Source organism: Macaca nemestrina, chromosome 14, assembly GCF_043159975.1.
Source record: "Macaca nemestrina isolate mMacNem1 chromosome 14, mMacNem.hap1, whole genome shotgun sequence".
Lineage (NCBI taxonomy): Eukaryota > Metazoa > Chordata > Mammalia > Primates > Cercopithecidae > Macaca > Macaca nemestrina.
The window spans coordinates 92,005,733-92,029,398 of record NC_092138.1 but is presented as its reverse complement, the minus strand read 5'-3'; the positions used below and the strand labels follow the sequence as shown (position 1 = coordinate 92,029,398).

General features: G+C 36.9%; 1 protein-coding gene across 1 annotated transcript; it reads left to right on the top strand.

Annotated features, from left to right (window-relative positions):
* The first annotated feature begins 555 nt into the window (after nucleotides 1-555).
* LOC105487151 (RAB14, member RAS oncogene family) lies at nucleotides 556-23,666 on the top strand. Its single transcript, XM_011750471.2, has 8 exons — nucleotides 556-830; nucleotides 9,057-9,115; nucleotides 10,249-10,302; nucleotides 11,773-11,950; nucleotides 15,504-15,570; nucleotides 19,248-19,335; nucleotides 19,996-20,026; nucleotides 21,406-23,666. The coding sequence occupies exons 2-8, from the start codon at nucleotides 9,064-9,066 to the stop codon at nucleotides 21,581-21,583; spliced, it is 648 nt and encodes a 215-aa protein (XP_011748773.1). The 5' UTR covers nucleotides 556-830; nucleotides 9,057-9,063; the 3' UTR covers nucleotides 21,584-23,666.

The following is a 23,666-nucleotide window of genomic DNA, read 5'->3' as shown; positions in this document are numbered from 1 at the left end:
TGATCTTGGACAAGCGAGTTGACCAACCCAAGCCTCAGTTTCGCCATGGATACAATGGGGATGCCTGCTTCCGAGGTTTGTTTGACAGGGACCTAGCCTGGCTTGTTCACCGCTATATACCTTGCATATAGCAGTATATATAGTAAACGCCCCCATAAATACACGTTGAATGAATACAGTAAATGCATGCTTAGCACGGTGGCCAGTATACGGTAAGCGTCCAATAAGTGGTAAATGTTGGTTTTAAAAATAGTTTAAAAGTCTCCAAGAGCGACAACCCTAGTTCGCCAAGACGCAGGGGCGCCCCACCAGATTCCACGCAGACCTGCGCAGTAGCTCCCCCGAGAGACGAGGACACGCGACTGCGCTTGCGCATACGCGCTTTCCACCTTCCCTCCGGGCGTGAGCGCCCGCGGGGCGGGCCTCAGCGGCGGCGCGACGAGTCCAGAGGTGAGGGCTGAGGAAGGGGCGTGGCTAACGGGTTGGCCTCGGCCACCCTCTTCCGGGCTCCGCCAGCTGCGCGCGCATCTTCTCCCCCTTCTTTTGTGGTCCGGCCCATTGCGAGGGTGACAGGAAACCCTGTGCAGGGAGCGCCGCCATCTTGGACCAGCCCGAGAAAGATCCTGAGGGAGCCGCAGGAGCAGTCACCGCTGCCACCGCTACTGCCGCTACTGCCGCCGGCGCGTCTGCACCTCTCGGCCTGCCCGCGTACTTGCCGGGGCCTCGGCCGACCGCCCCCGCCCCCTCTCCCGCTGCGTCCGCACTCCTGTTCCTCGTCCTGACGCCCCCCTCCCGCCCGGAAAGCTGCCCAGCCACCAGCAACCCACCAGGTAACCCGGGCCTTCCGCAGTGTCCGGCCGGCTGATGCCTCCTCGCGCCGGGCTCTTCAGAGGGGCGGGTGTGGCGACGGCGGAGACGGGGCTGCAGGCGGGCGGCGCCCCAGGGGCCAGGCCCCGTCAGGCCGCGGCGATCCCGGGGGTCGGCGGTGAGCGCCGCGGCGCCGGCCTGACAGGACTCCCGGGCGGGGGCGGAGGTGTCCCCTGCGTGGCTCCTGCCTGAGCCTCCTGCCCACCCCGCCCCGCGGGGCGCTCCGAGGCGTGCAGGGAAGGGTGTGTTCCGGCCTCGCCTTCCGCGCGTTCTCGGCTCGGCTGGGCAGGACCGCATCTCTCGCAGGCCCCCCTCTCGCCGCTGTTCTCCGCGGCCGCAGCCCGCCCCCGCAGGGTGTACCCACGCGTGCCGCGCCGCCCTGCAGCCCGCGAGCCCCAGACGTGGCGGTCCCGTCCCGTAGGCCGCGTCTGGCTCTGAGTACAAAGGCAGCTCTTCGCAGCCTCCTCGGCATCTCGGGGCAACTCCGGTGCCCTTGTCGATGTGGGGAGTCTGGCCCTGCAGCCGGGCCAGGGACGGGGTCTGTGCGCCTGTGCTTGCGGTGTCCTGGTTTTGGTGCGTTCCTATGAGACGCGTGGACAGCCTCTATGGCCCTGAAGCTACAGAGCATCTAGAAACAATGAAGAGAAAGTTGTGGCATTTCTAGAATCTAAGAGAAGACGACAGAACTGGAGTGTTTTAAGCGTTTTAACTGTGGGCCAGGTGCATACTTAGGTGTCTTTGTACGTGTTTGTCTTGTCCCGCGTAGCCCTCGGAGGTAAGTTGTCTCCACTTTATAAGTGAGGAAACTGAGGCCTACAGTTGTGATGTGTGTCTGGCTGATGATGGTATATTACAAACTGGCTTCGGCTCACACTGTGGCTGGTGGTTTTTGTACTACACTCAAAAATTAGGCTACGGTTACAGGCATGACCATTTATAATGTAGTTACAACTTAATTCCTTTTTCACTGTGTTCGCATTGGATGACAGCTGATTACCCCTTCATGACCTAAAGTCCATAAAGTCAGCCACTACACTGGCAAATCCTCATGCTCACAAACCCCAAAGGAGAGATGCCAGGATTTCAATTTCGTGTATGAAGAAACGGGTTCCGAGAGGACAGGTGCCTTCCTGGTGACCCCACAGCAAGTGTCAGAGCCCAGATTTGAACTCTTGCAAAGTTTACTGCTCATTTCGTTACTATCCCAACTGCCTTTAAAAAATTCGTATATTTTTCTAAGGTAAATATTGTAGAGGAACCAGCTGTCTTTTATTTAGATTTGATTGTTGAGGATAAATTTGACCTTGCAGTAATCCAGCTCCCACCCCTTTATTCCCCACAAGCCTTTCCAAATTTTTTCTTCCAAGTTCTGTTTAGGCAGTTTTACTTGATCATGCCTAGAGGTATGTCGTGGTTAAGAGTTTTGGAGTCATACTGTCAAGGGTTCCCCCTCCATTACTGCCACTTCCTAGTTAAGTGATCTTAAGCAAGTTACTTAACCTTTCGGACTCAGTGTCCTTATCTATAAAGGGGATAATTGAACCTGCATCTTAGAGTTGTTGCTAGGATTAAATGGGGTTTAAAGAAAGCCCTTAGCACGTTGCTTGGCATATAGTAAATCAGTGCCTGTAACAGTGCTAGGCACATAGTGGGTGTTTAATATCTTTTGAATGAATGAGAGAGGAGCATAACTTTGGAGAGCTACATGTAGAGTTAAACCTGGACCTTAATTCTAGTTCTCCATTTAGTAGTACTATGACCACTTTGGTTTCCTTATTTGTAAAATGAGTTTTTAGGATTAGAGTTTGTTTATAAAGTAGCTGGCATGTGTTAGGCCCTCGATAAATGGCAGTTATTGTAAAGACGTAAAACCTTAGATTATAATAGCTATTTAAAAATTCCTTGAAATTAAAACTACATTTTAAAAAGTTGTTGCTTTTTTGTATTACAGTTAAACTTTATCATTGTTGCATACTTCAACTTTGCAACAGAATTTGGAGTGTTCATTTTTATCAATGTCAAATATCTTTGCATAGTCACAGTAAGATACTGTGCTAGTGGAGGAAACTTGATTAAGGTAAATAAAATGTTAAAACTCGGGCTATTGAGAGATGTTTCATGTTTTTTTAAAAAAGGCTTGAAACATTTTTATGTGGTTAAAAATGCCAGGCATGGCTAAAGACAGCAGTTTACAAATAGAAGCATTAGAGGTACTGTACTTTTAAGAAGCTTCATCTAGACAATTTTAAATATATACAAAATAAAGTAGCATACTGAGCATTCATATACCTATCAGCCAGTGTCAACAGTGATCAGTCTTGCTTCATCTATATACACTTGCCTCCTCCCTGCCAAATTATTTTGAAGCAAATCTCAGACACAGTATCATTAGTAAAATTTTCACTATTAATCCTTTTAACTTTAGCAATAAGTGCAGGGTTTTTTTTTTTTTTGGCTTTTTGGGTGTTAAGTGCTTTCTTTCTGTGAACAGAGGTCCAGTATTAGAATACTTTATTTTCTGTATATAGAAGATCATCAAAGTTACTTCTCTTGCCACATTAAGCAATCCAGCTTTTTAAAATCATTATTTATATAAAAGTGACATTATATTGTCAAAAGTTAGATTTATTTTTTTTAAGTGGGTGGGCTGTTTGTACTATTGTTGAGGAAATTGACCACTCGTTTTTATTAGCTTAGATTATTAGATTAACTACAGAAGTTTTATCCACCTGACTGACAAATCAGGTAGTAGTAGTCCATTTTAGTGGGCCTTTAGAGCAAGTCAGAATGCTTCTGTTCTTGAGTTCCACGAAGGCAGAGACAGTGTTGTCTTTTTTGATCATTGCTATCTTGCCAAAGCCTGGCACAGTGCTTTGTGCTTAGTAGATACTTAACAGATACGTTCATGTTGGAATCACAGAAGCAGTCCATCTCAGCTCTGGTATTTTTAACAAAACATCATGCATGTTAAACAAACAAATAAACAAAACTTATCAATGGAAATAAGGATAAGAATTAAATCACCTGGAATATTTAGTGGGTTGCTTTTCCCTTGTTATGTCTTGGATCAACTATGTAAAAATTATACAGTAACATCGTTGGTTCTAAGGAGAATAGCTATATAACAGGTTTTAAAATCAGAGCAAACAGTAAGTAGTTCAGCTATTTAAAAAAAAAAAAACCAAAAATATGCCCTCTACTATTGAGTGTTGGTTTTTTTTGTTTTGAGGCCAATCGTATTATTGGCTTCATAAGTTCCCCTTATTATCAGTAAATGTGGAAATAATGTTGGGAATGTTATGAGTGGGAGTTTTGTTTGTTTTTGTTTGGGTATTCTTTAACCTGTATTAAAATTACATAGAAAGTGCTTTTCACGTATTTATTGGTAGAGAAAATTTTATTTTTAATTCATTGTAATAAGTCAGTGCAGGGATCTATAAAGAAAAGTTAATACTTTCTCTCTTCCCTTTTTCTCCTGTCCGTGTATTTTTCACAATTTGATTTGTATTTCATAGTATATGAATATAGGGTTGAGTGTGTGTGTGTGTTTGAAAGTGGGGTATGCTATCGCATAAAACTCTGCAACGTGTTTTTGCACTTAGCAAAATCATGGAGGTATTTCCAGGTTAATGCATATCGATCAAAATGGTTTCTAAACTAGATGGATATTATTTTGTAGTACAGATGTACTTTATTCAGTCATTTCCTTGCTGATAGATTATTTCCAGTTTTTTGCTGTAAAAATGGTACATTAAATGCGCTAATACCTGTAGCCTTATGGACTGAAGCTTTTGTATATGTAGGATACTTCTAAGTGGATACCTGAGCCAAAGGATGATTTGGATTATTGTTAAGATTTTTAAATATACTGATTACTTTCCAAAATGTTGGCACATTTCCACAAGCAGTATGTTTGGTAGTGTATACCTTCACATCTGTACCTACATGTTTCAAAACTAGTCGTTTATATGTCTGTGTAATCTTAGAAAGGTGTCAATTCAGTAAATAGAAACCATGCATTCTATTTTTGTCACAACAATAATTAGTGTTTAATATGTGTTCAGTAACCATTTAGATCTAAATGTACTGACATGAAAATGTGTCTGATTTTGTTGAGTGAAAAAAATATGCAGAATTTTACAAGATGGCATACCCCATTTTAAAATACATTTTTCACCTTAACAGTGGTGAAAATGGTGGTAAAAAATGGTATGTTTTCACGTGGTGAAATGATATGTTTCCACAATGGCGAAAACTGGTAGTTGCATGTTCAGGAGATGAGGTTGAGAAATCCTTTATTAAAACAATATTAAGCATATTAATATCTTTAAGGAGTCAGTTGAATACATGGCACAATTGTTAAGTGTTTACTGTGCATTTAGTAAATATTTCTCTTGGCAGCAAGGGTAGTTTATAGCTAAATTTTACATGCACTAATATCCTTCCTCTTTCTCTGATTTTTATTTTATCAGTCTACCTGTACATGCCTGAAATAAGCTAATAATAACTTAGAGAAAATCATGGTCTTTGGAATCAGGCCTGGGTTCAATTTCTAGGTCTACCATTTACAAACTTTGTAACACTGGCCAAATGAGTGAATTTTTCCAAACCTCAGTTTCTTTAATTTTTTGCATAGACATAATGATAATGACTCTGCAGAGTTGTGAGAATTAAGTAAGAATTATATAAGACAGTATAGGAAAAAGTAGTGTAGATCATTACATGGTTTACTATCAAGTGTTCTCAAGAAACTTTTTGTAAGTAGATGAATTATAGTATTATAGATTAGTATTACTAGTATTACCATTCATTTATATCTATAAATTCTGACTGCAGTGCATCTTCTGAATGTAATTCATGTATCTTATTCAGAATATTAAATTATAATTAAGCAAGTGAATACTGCAGAGCAACATGGTACATCTCATAACCATGTGGAGGAGGCACGACGGTGGAGAGGGCAGGATGGTGTGGTGGTTAAGAGGGGATCTTTGCAGTCAAAACAGTCCTAGGTTCAGTGCAGACTTGGCTGTGTGACCTGGACGTGTTACCTGCAGAGTCTGTTTCCTCATCTGTAAAATGAGGATAATAATTAACTATGTTATAGAATAGTAGTAAGGATTAAATGAAATTGTATGTAAAATATTTAGCACATTGCCTGTCATATGTCAAGTACCCGATAAGTAGTAACTAACAATTGTATTTGTTATTGGTTTGCAAATTGTTGATTATGTGTTAAATGCCTGTTGTGTAAATATGTAGTACTTTTTTCCTTTAAAGGCAATAAAGATCTTTTATTTACATATGAACTTGATTCAAATACTTTTTATAAAATGTGGAATAAAGTGAATTTTAATTGTCCCGGTAGTTGTATACAAGTTATAGAATATTACCGAGATTTTAAAAAAAAATTATGGGGATTGTAATGTTAAGTGGGCTCATGTTTTCAGAGTTTGAACTAGATCAGCCTTTCATGTCCTTTTTTTTAGACTTAAGAGTTCTCTAAGTAAAGCAAAAGCACTGTTAAATAATAGAGGAAGAACTTTTTTCCCGTCCAAAGTTAGGTAAAAATGTATCCCTCACCTTAACAATGGTATGTTTCATGTTCAAGAAATGAGACTGAGAAGTCTTTTGTTAAAGCAACATTAAGCGTATTTAGTATTTGAATATAATTCTACTGCAAATACTTTTGACTGAAATGTATTAATATCAGTCAACAATGGGAATCTATGTAAACCTAGACAGTATCTTCTTAGAATAAGAAAGGGAAGACCTGTTGTGAGCGTTGATGGCTACAGTGTTAGATGTTTTCTGCCTTTGTTTACTGAAATTAGTAAGTTTGAGTAGTTTTAATTCTGCTTTTATGGTTTTTATTTGTAATTTTTAAAGAAACAAGCAAGAAAAATGTGTGGTGAGGTGAGACAGAGCCCTGGTATTCAATCTGAAATAGTGATCATTTCTTTTATTTGGAAATAGTTTCCACTATATGAATGTTTGTAATTTTAAGATACATTTTCAAAATTAGTTATCTCACATTTAATGAAAGTGTGATAATTAACAAATACACAAACTAGTACAACTAAAATTGGGTCATAATTTTATGATTAGTCTTTAAAGCATTTGAAGTAGAAATTTGGGATTGTTAGAAGTCATAGCTTTAACATAAAATAGAAGGAGCAAAGTATGTACAGCTACAACCTTCAGTTCGAAGAGGGAAAGAAATTAGGAAAAATCAAGGAGAAGAGCACAGGAGAGACAATAATTTAAAGGTGACTAAGTGATTACTTTTACTCAGGTTTGAATGGGGAAAGAAGTTAGAAGAATTAAAAATTGATTAGAAAGAGTCTGGGAAGAATTCAGGTTAAGAAGTTAATAATCTTTAAATATTTTTAATGTAAGAGATTATTTTTTCCCCTTATGTTTGGCATCTAGTTCAGAGATCAGGTAAATAATCCAGGCCAATTTTAGTCCCAGGACCAAGTTCATTCTTAAAAGTTTTGAGTCCCTAGTGCCTGGAAAAGGGAATAAAGTTGTTGTGATGTTCAGAATCAGAGTTAATCTAACTAGAAAAACTCTCTCTGCTGAAAGAACTGGTTATGGGAGTTTTCTGTGATGCAGGAGACTGATTATAAATGTGTTAGAACATGCCAAACTGGAATGGGTAGCAGGGCTTCTACTTTCACTAAATGTAATACAGATAGCTAAGTGAGAAGACTGTAGTGTGTGGAAGTGATTAATACTTTACTGTAATTAACAACTTACTCTTTCCTTATAATAATACACTTGTTTTAAATATATATTCTTTCTACAGGTTAAATGTTATTAATTATATAGAACTTTTGCTTGCAATATGGTGTATAGTAAGGTGATAATTTCAGTAAATAAAATTTTCCAGTCATATTAAATGTCTGGCTTGTGTAATGTGACATTGACAGAAACACTAAAAGCCAGGCTTAAAAATACTGTAAGTCAGACTTTTTTAAATGGGGTGAAATCTTAATTTGTATAAGTAATTTTTGTCTTAAGCTGAAAGCTGGTTTGAGAATAAACTTTATTGAAAGTTATTCCCAATTTTATAATTCACCCCCTTGTTTCTCTCTAGGACCTAGCACAGTGTCTTACACATTCAGAGCATTCATTTAAATAAATTGGAAAGTTTTTTGTTTTCTTTTCAAGTAGGTGAGAAATTAGAATTCTTTAGGTTAAGTCTATTTGAGGGCAAGAAATGGGCTGTGATCTTTTGAAATATCTTCTAATACACAAGCTTTCAAATTTCGCAACCTTAAGTACAATTTTATGACATCATTTATCTCAGTCCCTAGAATAGTAGATGGGAAGCACTTACTATGTTGTTAATCTGGCCGGGTGCAGTGGCTCATGCCTGTACCCCTAGCACTTTGGGAGACTGAGATGGGAGGATCGCTTAAGGCCAGGAGTTCAAGACCCAAGACCAGCCTGGTCAACATAGTGAGATGCTGTGTCTTCAAAAAGTGTGTGTGTGTGTGAGAGAGATAATCTGCAAGTCCTATATTAGGTTGAGCCATATGAAAATGCCAATAAAATTGACTTGAAAAATCTAGGAAGAACAGTTTCATGTGATTCAGTTTAGTTCCAACATTGATTTGGAAATCATACCATTGCTCTTTGGATGCTCTGCTGTTGATTTAAAGTAGAGTAAAAAGTTGTTTTGTGTTTATAAATTAAGTGGTTCCTTTGTATACCATTCTGTTTAAAATCAGAGTTCTGAACAAGTAGATCATTAGTAACTTACTTGATCAGTTAACAGGGAAGGGGACTTTAAAGGGAGCGGAGGCTATTTATAGTGATGTTTAACTTAAATTTATAAAGATTTTTTTGTTTGAAAGTTTTCAGAGTAATACTTCTTACTGGATATTTTCTTCTTTTTGAAATTATACTTTAAGTTCTAGTGGATATTTTCTTAAATGAAATATTGGTATAACTGGTTTCTCATATTTCTGTGGATAACACATGAGAATGTGTAAGCATCATTCATCCAAGAGAATTTGTGTATTTGATCAATTTGTGAAATGCAGTTTTATTCTGACTTACTGTAACTGACATTTGTTTGTATTCAGTGTCCTTTTCTACCTTTAAAGGATAGCAGTGATCTGTTTGAATTACTTGTATATGCTTTCCTTCTGAAGTAACAGAGATTTCTTTGTTTTTAGTGCCACCATGGCAACTGCACCATACAACTACTCTTACATCTTTAAATATATTATTATTGGTAAGTTTATTTAACTTACACTCTTGTTCCCAAAAGGTTAACTTACAAAATATTTATATGCTAATACTTAAACAATACCGCTTCAGGAGTGACTGATTTTCTTACTGTAAAACTAAAGCTCCTTTTATGAGATTCATTTTTTGCATTAGCAGTGCAGCTTTTGCATTGTGGCCCTGGATATTTCTGTGGTACAGTGCTGGTGGGTACCTTGTGAAGTGATGTTCGTTGTTCTTGAGGGCTGCTTGAAAGCTTGTTGATGCTAGGAAGTATCAGTGTTTCAAGGAGTGCAGAAACATTCCTAAAATACTGTGAAAGTGCTCAGATCCCCCTGGGCTTCCATTATAAGGAAAAAGTGATAGAGAATATTGTTTGATTCCAAATCAATTGTGTAATATACATAAAAAACAGTATTTTTCTTAATTGGTGTTTTTTTCTTAAGTTTCAAGAAGGTTTTGCTCAAATTAAGTCTTAATGCTATTTATCCAAACATAAAACTACATTTGAAAGTACAAGTTTTGCAATGAATTGTTCACATTAGAACAGTTTGCTTTCATGTTGAACTTAATGTGTCCTTTTTAATGTTTCCTTCATCAAGGGTTAACATTGCTATAGTACAGTAAGAGATGACATCTTTTCTCCTGGGGTTTTCATGTAATGCAAATTCTTTTCTTTCATAGAATAATACAAGAAGTATAAGACAGGGACCTAGTGAATCAAGCTTCCAGAACTCAGTTTGTTATTTCTGCTTGTTACATGCTACCCCATTTGTCACTTTTTGAAATCTTTTGCTTCTATGCATGAGTTAAAGGAAACAACAACAACAATAACAACAAAAACCATAAAATTTTGAAACAGCTCAAAGTAAAAAAATTCCATTAAAAAATCACTTCCCAGCTGGTGGCTATTTATTAACAGTAATAATTTACAGCCAAATTCTGTCAGTGCTAAAGATTGGGAATAATATTCCATTTGTGTCTCACAGTGAAAACTTTCAAATCATTGTAAAGTAGGAAAATAAAAATTTGTGAAGTGTCCCAGAAACTTATGATATGTTATATGGTAAGGAATATAGCAGTCATTGCATAAAATTGAGAAATGTAATTGCCACCTGAAACTTCTTTTTTTTAAAACAGGGGACATGGGAGTAGGAAAATCTTGCTTGCTTCATCAATTTACAGAAAAAAAATGTAAGTTTAATACATGAGGTAAACATTAATAGTTTTCTTTATTGTCATGTTTCTACTTTTTAAAAAGTGTCATTTTCAGTGTACTTCATGCATTTAAATATAACCTTTCACTATATTTGTACTTTTTTTTAAATGGGTACAGATAAAATGAAATATACCAGCATATTTTAGTGTTGATTTTTATACACATTATATATATATAATCTGATTCGCTTGTTTTGATTTCTTGATGTTAAAATAATTTTTAAAAATACATACAATAATGTCAAACTTAATCTTTTTATTCTCTGACTTTCTGTTAAGGAATTGATTATCTTATGAGGAGAAATTTGCTGCTTGTATCATTTGTTAAATAACAGATTTGGAATACTTAAAATGGAATTCTTTCTACGCTTTTTTGGGTGATAGAAGGGACCAATTTGTTGTAACTGATATGCTAAATATAGTTGAAAGTGTTTCTGTATAGTTGAAATTATTTCTTTGACATTTTTGTGCTGCTTACTACAGAAGTTTGATGTAACATTTTATGAAGTGCCCAGCAGTCTGTGTCCTTATACTGGAGAATGGTGGGTTTAGGTTTTAAGTGGCCTCATTATAAGGAAAGGACTAATAAATTTGTTCATTGGCTTAGACATATATAACTTGTCATTGTATAATAAGAAGTATATATTAGCCAGGTGTGGTGGCTCATGCCTGTATCCCAGTAGTGCTTTGGGAGACTTATGTGGGAGGCTTGCTTGAGCCCAGAAGTTTGAGGTTACAGTGAGCTATGCTTGTGCTACTGTACTCCAACATGAGTGACAGAGCAAGACCCTATCTCTAAAATATATGTGCATATATATATATATATAACACATGCTGATTTTCTTTGAGACACTGATATTTTCTGGGATAAGAATCTGTTTGACTAACAACTCCTAGGGTCCCAAGACCATTGATTAATCTGTTATAGATAATGATTGTAAGAAGGCTAAATGGTATAATGTTGATACTGTGAAGAATTAATTAAAATCCTTATTTTTACTTAACAGATTATTTTAGTCGAGGGGTCAGCAAACTGGCCAGTGGGGCAAATCCAGTCACTGCCTGTTTTTGTGAATAAAATTTATTGGAATACAACCATGCCTGTTTTACCTATTGTCTCTGGCTGCTTTTTTGCCTCGGTGACAGAGTTGAGTAGTTTATGATAAAGACCTTTTGACTTGCAAAACTTAAAATATTTTCTGCTTGGTCCTTTCTAGAAGTTTGCTGATCCCGATTCCCTGACTTCTTACTTCTGGGTATTTGTAGTCACATTTCCCTGACTTCTTACTTCTGGGTATTTGTAAATTTTTTTTCCAGTGGTAGCTTTAGTCTATTTATAGCCTGTAAGTATTAGTAAGCCATTTGTTTATTTAGTGGATTTTCCCCCCTAGGCTTAATTTGAAGTTTTCTGAAAATTGGGCTATTACTTTTTTTCCTCCTTAACAGTTATGGCTGATTGTCCTCACACAATTGGTGTTGAATTTGGTACAAGAATAATCGAAGTTAGTGGCCAAAAAATAAAACTGCAGATTTGGGATACGGCAGGACAGGAGCGATTTAGGGCTGTTACACGGAGCTACTACAGAGGAGCTGCAGGAGCTCTTATGGTCTATGATATCACTAGGTAAGAGATAATTTTTTCAACCTTCATACGGGGAAAATAAATCTTCTTTGGGCATTTAAAAAAAAATTGACTTAGGCATTTTTTTAAATTTGTAATTTTATGACTGTAATTGAACTTACTTGTTTTTTATGGTTTCTTAAGTTGCCATGTAAAATTTGATATAACACATTGATATTTTCTGAAAGTTTTTATGACTAAAGAAAAATTTAGGGAGATATCGGGTGAAGCTAATAGAAGAATACAGTTCTGAAAAGCAACTTCAGTTGAATGATTTGAGGAGAAATAATATTTTATATAAAATGTTCTTTTAAGTAGAAAGCAAACAACTCACTCTTGGGACTTACTCTATTTAGTCTCTAGTGTTAAAGTTTACACCTCTCAAAATAAGGCCAAGCAAAGAGTTTTGCTAATCCAGCATGGGGGATTATAAAAAATTTTATGCTTGCATCTGAAGGTGTTTATTCATTTACTTTTTTTTCTCTTAAAATGGATAGAAATGACTTCAAATACTACATGCAGTAGGTTTAAATTTATTTCAACATGACTGTTTCTGGAATTCCAAAGCACTTGATGTAAAGTGATAAAACTACTGTACGTAAAGGTTTGACTTTGGAGAACATGGAAAACTGTGCCACTTGATTAGACCCTGCACTGTTTGTCTACTGTAAGTTAGAAAATGAACTGGATCACCTTTCATGTTGATGTAAAGTGCCAGTCAATAGCAATGTGACTCTGTTTCTTGAGGGTAAAGATGGGTGAGTGGGACCAAGTGATAAGTAGATTTTAAAGCATATTTCCTTTTGGAAAATGCTTTATACGGTTTCCTCTTGATGTGTCATAATGCTCATTAGCATATTAAGACTCCGGAAAGTTCTGCAGTAAGAAATTCTTTGCTGTATGACTTTATTTAATTTGGTGTTTCTTAAGCTTATTTTATTGAGGAGCACACGTTGGGAAATGCTGCCTTAGAATAAAGATATTGACTAGTTATAATTATAGTGCCTAAAGTTTCAGTAAATTCTAGAATTGGGTGGCCTCAGAGCAAAACAGAGGGAAACAAGCCTTAATGCTCTTCATTATAGCCAGGCAATCAGTGATATGATCAAGAGTATTATGGGAAGGCTATTAATAAACCTGGCCGCCTACACAGAACTGTCTAATTTTATGAGGAGTGCATTTCTGAAGACTTCACATAATTAAAAACTCAATAAAATTTAAATATGGTGATGTGTGCTAAGAATATTGTTTTTGCTTTTAAGTATATCTTTTAAGCATAGTTAATACTTTTGGTAAAATCTGTGTCTATTCAAGTCATCAAAAAAAGTACTTCAACTGGGAACAACCAGAATATGCATCAACTGATGAATGGATAAACACTATGTGGTATATCCATACAATGAAATGTTACTCAGCTATGAGGAAGAAGGAAGGACTGATACATGCCACAACATAGATGAAACTTGAAAACATCATGCTAAGTGGAAGAAACCAGACACTAAGAGATACATATTGTATGATTTCATTTGTGAAATATCCAAAATTTATATTCTGGTAAATTTATAGAGAAAGAAAGTGGATTGCCAGAGGATGGGGAATGAGTGACTTCTAAGTGGGTTCAGAGTTTCTCTTTGGGGTGATGAAAATGTTCTAGAATTAGATAGTGGTGATCAGTGCGCAACTTTGTAACTACCCTTAAAACAATTAAATTACGTACTTTAAAAGGATAAGCTTTATGATATGTTCATTATATTGTAATAAAAACTGTTACTGGAAAAGAGTACCCCAGGCTTTAGTCAGGTGCTAAAGTGATACTTTATAGTGACTTCGATGTTGCAGTCATGACACCAATTTATTTCTGTTATTCTTTGACATTTTACAAACATAAAAGTTCCTTTTTATTTTTGTCATTAACTCTTGTTGTTACAGGGTGCTTTTCTAAATTGACAGCGTAGCCTATTGTGACAGTTGTTTTGCCATAACATTTTGACATATCTAGCATTTTAGCACTTTTTTAGCACTAGTACCACCAATTAATATTTGAATAATATTTATGGATTTAAAATTATAATGATAGTGAATTTTAAATTAATAACAATTACCAGAATCCTTGGCAGAAGTTATGGTACATGTAAGTAATATGGTTTATATGATTTTGGTACTAAGCTTTTCTGTGTACCTCACTCTGCCTGCCAGCTTTGAAATTTTAAAATTCATCAAAATCAGTAGAAATGTTCGGACTTGTTTAAGGTTTATGCATGAGGTAGTAAAACGTACCTGTTGTGTAAAGTCAAGGTATGCCAATAATACAAATATCAAACACAGATAAGGCTTGTGCTTTTAAAAAATGACATTTTATCATTGTTTACTTAGAAAATTCTAAAACATTGGGGGGAAAGGAGCTATTTTGATATATATGACTTTTTTGTCATCTAAGTGATGATTCATGAGTAATATGATTAGCACAGTAAAAATCTGAGTAAGGAGTTCTCAGTTCTCATTGGGAAAGAACTATATACTTTGAATAACAAATTATCTGTGAAAACTGGCAGCTAGAGATCATGGAATATATTCACAGGACTAAACTAGAAACACTTGAAGGACGTGTGGTATTTGTAAAAGAGTTCTAGGCCTGGTTTTGACACCAGTTAAGTCTTTATGGGCTTCCGTTTCCTCACATGTTAAACGAGTAAAATAGACTTATATTCTGTGAGTCTATAAATCAGAAACATTTTTAACCTCAAACATTTTATTATCTTTGACCCCTTTGGTAGGTTCTACTGTGTATAATATTACAAATATTTGGGTTTGTTTACCATCTTAGAGCTTACTTGGCTAGTGCAAATGAACCTATGAGTTTTTAAACTCTTGCTTGGAGAAAGTAGAAAAATAGGACAGTTAAAGAATACCAGAATGATTTAGCTACCTGGTAAGAGTACAAAGTTAGGATGAACTTTTTCACTGATATCTGGGGACTTGAATTCTTGTCAATGTATAAATGTCTTCAAAGTCAATTTTATGCTGTTATGGTTAGCTTGCTCTTTAAATTATTAAGGAAAGGTGAATTGTATGCCAGCTTACAATAGTGTGACTTGGTTTTTAATGAAACTAAAATTTAAAGACAAGCCAAAGTGTCTTCCATTAAATGTGTCATGGTTAGGCATTTTGATACAACTTTGTCTCTGCTTTGTGATTGAAAATCTGTATGATTTCAAAGTAATTTGAGTTTTGACTCCACATTGGCATTTCCATCAATTTACTGTGTTGTTCCTTGCTTGCTTATTGGTCTGTTTACAGTCTGCGTTTAGGAGTAAATAGTTGACTCCTGACCTGTAATTATCAAAGTTGTTGGATATTGAGTTATTTATTTAAAAATAATACGTTTGGCTAGATTTTTGAAAAGTATGCAGTTGTATTTCACAACTACTGTTCTGAGTAACTGGTCAAAGCAAAATTATTTTAGGATATATTGATTAAAGTATATATTTTAAATATTTGTTGAATTTTTTTTCTATAATTATGTGGCAGTCACAAATTTAAACTTTTATTTTTGCAGAAGAAGTACATATAACCACTTAAGCAGCTGGTTGACAGATGCAAGGAATCTCACCAATCCAAATACTGTAAGTTAAATGGCATCTTATTACACAGAAAATGTAAGAACTAAGCTATCCCAAAAAGGGAAGCCATTTACTGGTGAGATTTTTGTCTTCAGTTAGTCGAAGAAAATGTAACAGTTATTTTTCAGTTCTAATTAAACCTGGTTTTGCATTTTATTATACCTAGGTTTTTTGTTCATGTTTGTCGTTACAATTATGAATGTAGTGGTGATCTAATGTGAAGACTGAAATCTGAAATTATGATGTTAAAAGGGATCTGCGTTAATTTCATAAAACTTCAGCATTGGAGGAAACTGGGCAAAATGTAGAAGAGATCTTTCTTTACGACTTCTTACAACTGCATGTGAATCTGCGTTACCTCAATAAAAATTTCAACTAGAGGAGGAGAATTAAGAATGAAAATTTCAGTCAAAAATAAAAAGGATTCTATATATGTTAAAACATTAGCTTCTTAACCAGACTGAGATTATATTTATTGAGATTTTTAAAGGCCAGTCACCATGCTAGACTCTGCAGTATACAAAGATAAACGTGGATCCTTGGTCCCGAAGAGCTTATAGTCTAGCAGGGAGAGAACTAGCAGGTATGCAGGTAACTGTGCTGCAAAGTAGATTGAAGCATGAATTAGAAATAGAGGGACTAGCACAGTTCTGGGGAGCCTAGGATGATCAGTGCTGTCTGGAGAGAAAGCAGCTTTACAGAGGAATGGTGTTTGAGGGGTGAGTAAAGTTTCAGTAGATACTGTTGAGGGTATGCCAGGAACAATGTGAGGAAAGATGCACTGAGCTGTGACTGAGTTTCTCAGGAACAAGGCTCGTGTCTCTCTTGGCTTTCCCCAACACTTGGTAGAGGCCTGCTTCAAGAACTATGTCATCAGTGGTAAGATTAGCATTTATCAGGAAACGGTGGTTTAATCATACTGAGAGTCAGTTAACATTGTTCGCCTATCATGCTAGGGACTGTGCCTGAAACTTTCATTTCCATTATCACATTAAACCCAAGGTTTACATACACACCTATAGAAGGGTGTTCATAGCAGCTTTATTTGCAGTAGCCCAAAACTGGAAACCTAGGTGTTTCCCAACCTGGTCATTGACAGGTGAATGGTTAAACAGTTCAGAACATCTCTATAGTGGAATACTACTAAGCTGTACATAGGAATGAATTCTTTATATATGCAGCAATTGAGCTGGGTCTCAAGGGCATCATGCCCAGTAAAAAAGCCAGTCTCAGAAGTTTATATACTGTATAATTTCATTTAGAAAACATTCTCAAAATGACAAAATTGTAGAGATGGAGAATAGTGATTGCCAGGGGTTAGCAAAGGGAGTGGAGGGTGGTAATGATGTGACGACATAGAGGGCAGCACAGAAGCAGTTTCTTTGTAGTGATGGAACAGTTCTGTATCCTGATAGTGATGATTGAGATCTGTACCTGAGATAAAATTATATAGAACTGTGCACGAATGCACATGTGCCTGAGAATGTGTAAAAACTGAAATCTGAATAAGGGCTGGGGATTGTACCAATGTCAGTTTCCTGGTTTTGAGAGTGTATTATAGTTACATAACATCCTACCATTAGGAAAGTTTGGTGAAGGGTACACAGGACCTCACTGTTATTTTTTGTAAGCCTCTGTGAGTCTATAGCTATTTTCAAGTAAAATATTAAAAACAAAACTCATTGTAGAAGGCCCATGGAGGAGTATAATAAAATTAACCTTCCCGTCCTGTGTCCTTCCTGCCTCATTTATGTGCTTTGAAATAGAACCAGATCAGGAGGAAAAAAAGGTCTTAAGTTTTTCTTAAATGCTCCATTTTCTATAAAATTGCCCTTGAATTCTGTGTAGAAGTTGTGTTCTCTACCGTTTTGTTGTGGGCATGTTTTGTATCTCTGTAATTAGCATGCCACTTTACATCTTCCCTTTCAGGGAGATAAGAAGCCTTATTTGGAGATTCAGAGAGAATCAGGAGCGGGACAGTATTTCTTGTTTTGAGTACCTATCTTATAATGAGTACCCTGTGCTCGTCATTGTGGCTTTACCAGACTTGTTTTATAAATTGATTTTAAGTATCATTATTTTATTCTTTTAAAAGACTAATGGATAGTGTATGACAGTTTCCTCCCCATCACAGTGGGCACTTTGTCCACACTGTTTAAAGAATGCTCACTTTTGTTGTACACTTAACTGTCCTTGCATAAGGTTTACATTCAGATCAAAATGATGATTTGGTTTATGGACACACATTTTTGAAAGTGGAAGAGCCAGGAGCTGTAATTTCACATGAAAAAAAAATTAATGGCTGAAGTGCTTTTTAGTTGAAACCATCCATTCCTAAAGTGTTCATATCTAGATTACCATATCTGTTTGGAAGGGGGAAGAAGGGAGGGATTTTACCAACTGGTGTCAAATAAGCTCATAAATGTACAAAGACAGTTTATCCATAACCCACCCTTGCCACCCCAGATAAAGGCCAAAGCCCTTTGCTATTCCCCAAGGGTACGTATTTTCTTCTTACAACTTTGCAGAGCTGCCTTTAACTTTGGCCTAACTTCATATGAGTGGTTCCAAGGTGGATATAGGTAGGTGGGTGCTATTTTTGCCTTGGATTTGAACTTACTGCATACGTGCCCCAAACCCCTATTCCCAGCTTCCCCTTGTGTATACACATAGACGTCTCTTATCAGTTACTGTTAACTATAAACTCAGTCCTATCTAGGGATAATGTGGGGTAGGATAGTATTTGTCTCAAGATCACAGTTTGGGTTTCTACCTGAGATCTAATGTCCTCCTACCACTGATTCACTGAGTGACCTTCAGCAAGTCCTTTTGCCTTGAGCTTTAATTTCCTTACTGGTAGCCTAAAGGATTGTACCTAGTGGCTTCCAAACTTTTTGAGGATCTCAGAACTGTTTGAAAATCTGATGGAAGCCATGAACCTGCTCCTTTAGGACATGCCCACAATTACAGTGTTTACGTATTTCAGGGTATTTGCAGATCCCCTGGAGCTTGTCCATGAACCCTTAGTAATCTTACTAGATATATCATAATCTTTGGACTAGATCAGGTGTACCTAGTGGCTTTCAAACTTTTTGAGGATCTGAGAACTGTTTGAAAATCCGATGGAAGCCATGAACCTGCTCCTCTAGGACATGCCCACAATTACAGTATTTACAGTATTTCAGGGTATTTGCAGATCCCCTGGAGCTTGTCCATGAACCCTTAGTAATCTTACTCAGATATATCATAATCTTTGGACTAGACCAGGTGTCACCAAAGTATGTATGGCCTACGGGCCACATTCAGCCCACAGCCTGTTTCTGACTGGCTTGTGAACTAAAGATGGTTTTTAGATTTTTAAAGAGTTGTTAAAAACAACAACAAAAAAATAACCCAGCAAAGAACATGTAACAGAGACCATATGAGGCCCACAAACCTGAAGAATATACTATTTATTCTTTACAGAAAGTTTGTCAACCCCTGGCCTAGATCATTGCTAAGGTCCTTTGTAGTAATGACTTCATGAATCTGTAGCTCTGTCTAGTGGATAATTGCTAGTACTTGGTTTTCTTTTTAGGCCCAGTTATTTTTTCTATACAGATTTTTGGATTTCAGAATTTGCATGGTTGGTTTAAATTACTGCTTTTGTTATAAGTGTCTTTCTTTTGATCACAAATTAGGTAATAATTCTCATAGGAAATAAAGCGGATTTGGAGGCACAGAGAGATGTTACATATGAAGAAGCCAAACAGTTTGCTGAAGAAAACGGTGGGTTTCTTTAAGACTTAATGGTCACAATTGGGAGAATTATTAAGGAAAGGTGGGATTTTGATACTGCAGATTGACAGTTTTTTGTTGTTTTTTAATGCAGACTCAGAAATCTCAAGAATGAGGAAGTAACAAAATGTGTTTCTATTTCTGTGAGATTTATGTTGCAGCAGTACAGTTATTTAGTGACAAATATAAAGATGCTCTCCACCTCAGACTTACATACTTTTTCATAAAATACTATGGGAGGAGTACTAAAAACTGATGGGAAACTTTTTCAGATGTTACTAAAGAAATGCACTTGTGGGTCAAGCACAGTGGCTCACTCCTGTAATCCCAGCACTTTGGGAGGCCAAGGCAGGTGGATCATGAGGTCAGGAGATTGAGACCATGCTGGCTAACACAGTGAAACTCCGTCTCTGCTAAATATACAAAAAAAATTAGCTGGGTGTGGTGGCGGGCACCTGTAGTCCCAGCTACTTGGGAGGCTGAGGCAGGAGAATGGGGTGAACCCAGGAGAAGGAGCTTGCAGTGAGCTGATACCGCGCCACTGCACTCCAGCATGGGCGACAGAGCAAGACTCCGTCTCAAAAAAAAAAAGGAAATGCACTTGTGAGTTAGTTTGAAGTGTCCTAATTATAGTCTGAATTTTATTTTTAGGCTTATTGTTCCTCGAAGCGAGTGCAAAAACGTAAGTATGACCAAAATATAGATATTTCAATTATATTCAAGTTTCTCAAAGTAGAATCATATATATGAAAAGTATATAATGTATATACACATATAAAGTACTATATATAAATGTGTAATGCTTACTGCAGGAAGAACAGCAAACATCTCTCTGCTTCCTTTTTTACATTTCAAAATAACATGAATTTTTGTTACCTAAAAGATTGTACTTTGATTATGCCTGTTGGTAACCCAGGTTAATAAAATGGAACTTTGTTTACATTTCAGAAGTGTTTGACTTTTCACAAATGACAGTGTTTGACTTTTCACAAGTGAGGTTGAGTTTGGCATCTCAGACAAAAGCTTGGTCAATTTAATTTTCTGATCACGTTAAAAAGCATGATTTAAGGGGTAGTGTCTACTTAAGGGGTAGTGTCTACTCAGAAGAGTAGTGAACATTTTCTAATTGTTCTTCCATGTCTGCTTTGAACTGTGTGGCACTCCCATCATTATTCTTCATTTATTAGGTCAAAAATTTCTTGTGGTAGAGGCTAACCTGTTTTTGTTTAGTCTCAGCTGTGCTGTTAGTCCAAAGAAAACTGAATGGAGGTGTTAACGTGGCTAAGCATGATTATGTCACTATCACCCGATTAAAAACAGCTCAGTTCATGCTTGGCTGAGCAGACCATATTATTCTTGGAATTCTGATTTCAGCATGTTTGGAGAGATTTCATTTCTGTTTGGAGTATCCTCTCTGTTATCACAGAAATGACATATCTCAGTCGTCATGGTGTGTATTAACATACAGTATTTTAATGATTGCATATAACACATGTAGTTGTCCAAATACGATTTGTAGAAAGGGCTTTCGGTACATGTATGTATGTATGCTTTCCACAGAAAATAGTTTTCCGGCCGGGCATGGTGGCTAACACCTGTAATCCCAGCACTTTGGGAAGCCAAGGCAGGCAGATCATGAGGTCAGGCAATCGAGACCATCCTGGCCAACATGGTGAAACCCTGTCTCTACTAAAAATACAAAAATTAGCAGGGCGTGGTGGTGTGCTCCTGTAGTCCCAGCTACTTGGGAGGCTGAAGCAGGAGAATCACTTGAACCCGGCAGGCAGAGGTTGCAGTGAGCTGAAATCACACCACTGCACTCCAGTCTGGTGACACAGACTCTGTCTCAAAAAAAAAAAAAAAAAAAAGAAAAGAAAAGGAAAAGAAAATAGTTTTCCATGTTCTCTTAGCTCAGTGTTCTGGTAATCTTTTACTAGATGACAATGGTTAAGTTGAAGACATCATGGCAGTTAACTAAAGATTAACAAAAGGTCAGTATATAATGTCTTGTCTTTTGTAGAAAACTGTGGTTCTCCAATAAAGTTATCAATTGCCTCTTAGGGGAGAGAATGTAGAAGATGCCTTCCTTGAGGCTGCCAAGAAAATATATCAGAACATTCAGGATGGAAGCTTGGATCTGAATGCTGCTGAGTCTGGTGTACAACACAAACCTTCAGCCCCGCAGGGAGGCCGGCTAACCAGTGAACCCCAACCCCAGAGAGAAGGCTGTGGCTGCTAGTGACCTCTTTGCCGTGGCCCCTCATTTGACCTTTCACCTCTGTCTGTTGAAAGCAGTACTTTTTACTGCCTCATTGTCTTCTGTACATCTTACTGGGTTTAATTAAAAAAAAAGAAAAAACAAAAATCTGTTGTAAAAACAGTTTAACACAATACTAAACTGCTAAACAACTAGATGTAATCAGGTTATCAAAGGCAAGTAGAGTAATAAATCTCTCCTGCATGGTAAATCTAGACTTTTTTTCCCCCTTGTCCTCGTGATAAGTATGTCACCAATATATGATTTAAACTGAGCACTGATGCTGGACTTCATGATTTTTACCCTCCCTCTTTGGCAAGGCTTTGTCTCACTGTATGGTTTAATTTGATGATATCTTAAGCCTTTCTACCCATCCTTAACTGTTCAAGTATGTCTGTTGTAACCAATAAGTTTATTGCTGTGAAATGACTTCTGATGGTAGAGAAGGGGTTCTATAACTGCTTTTGTTTTGTTTTGGATAAATTTCCTGTTGTGTGGGTGGCATTTTTCTTGACGAGTTTTGCTTCTCTCTTAGCCTCGCACAGGGAAAATATCCATTTATCTTATCTCTCGTGCTTAATTAATAGCTTTATCTTTTTTTATACCATTTTATCCTTTTCTCTTTAACAGAAAGTAAATATGTATAAAATTTGAAGGAATCGAACTAACAATACATTCTGTGTATATTATTTTAATGAAGAAAATAAATTGATTACTGGCATTGGAACAGTATAAAATACCAGTTTGTACAGTATGACCTATATGTGACCATGTTACTCCCTTCCATTTCACACAAAGAAATAGACACACTGCAGTTCACAAGTAGTACTGGCTCCACCCCTTGGTGCTGGCAGTGTTTGGGGACATTATGCTGGAAAAAGCTCCTAGCATCAGAGGATTAACACTAGCAGATTCTGTTCCATCTTTGCACTGTTGCTTACCTGCTGATTTTCTTAACTGTTCTTGTGCAATCGACAATGTGCTAACCTGCTTTTCTCTTTTTGTAAACGTTTTTGCATTACAGGCTGCATTCTTGCCTTACTGTATAGGAAAAGAAAAAAGGCTGGGTTTATTATTGCACATTTTAAGCTTTTATACCTTTATCTTCTTGGAATGGTCAGATTCTGAACTGGACAGTCAGAACCACAGGTCTGCTGTTAAGGGATTTTAAATTGTGCATTTTTAACACTACAGTGAAATAAGATATCCCTGTGTTCATAGTATGAGGGGCTGTTTTATGTCATGTTGGCATAAATTGTTTCATAAAAGGGAAAGTGTTTCTAAAGGTGTTTCAAAGTAAGTTATTACTTTGCACTAGGTGGTTTGGCCACTGAATTAATACTGTATAGCAAGAGAAACAATCTTATTTCTTTGTACAACAAACATGTTTAAGTTCTTCATTTCTGTTGATTTTTCTTACTGTGTTTGATTCAGTGGCTGGGAATTGAGAGTTTATTTGAAGTAGAATAGGTAACACCTCAGCGCACTATAGAAAATGCACTCAGCTCAACTGCTGTGTTTAAAATACACATTTTAAATCCCTCTTTACAGACACTAACATAAAAGTACATCTTTTTGGGTTGTAAACATGTGGTAGTACCAGAGTATTGTATAGTCAATGTTAAATAAAAGCCAAAACTGGAATGTGCAGAAAATAGGCTTTGGTTAATTTGTGGATTCATTTTTACTTTTGTCTTTAACTTTTTAAAAAATAGGATTTCTGGAGTAGATTGGTATGTTCTGTTAAAGACTTACAGTGATCCATTTTGCTTACACTGTTGCATCACAAGGGATTCACCCAGGGACCATGACCTGCTGGTGTGTGTGTATATTTACAAAAACAAAACAAACAAACCACCCATTGGGATATAAGGTGGCAATCACAAACGAAAGACTGCGGCTTGTTGAGGTGCAATACCCTGACTCCCAAAGTTAGTTACAGTGGGTTTTATTGTTTTTGTGACCGAAGGATTTATTCAGACTGCTGTACTCTTCATTTGATGTAACAAAATGCTATTAATCTAAATATTTGTAAATAAAGTACCTGTATCTAGATTAAATTAAA

Coding starts and splice junctions, on each gene's coding strand:
- LOC105487151 (XM_011750471.2), top strand. CDS start 9,064: ATGGCAACTGCACCATACAACTACTCTTACATCTTTAAATATATTATT. Junction 9,116..10,248: donor CTTTAAATATATTATTATTG/GTAAGTTTATTT, acceptor TTTTTAAAACAG/GGGACATGGGAGTAGGAAAA. Junction 19,336..19,995: donor ACAGTTTGCTGAAGAAAACG/GTGGGTTTCTTT, acceptor TTTTATTTTTAG/GCTTATTGTTCCTCGAAGCG.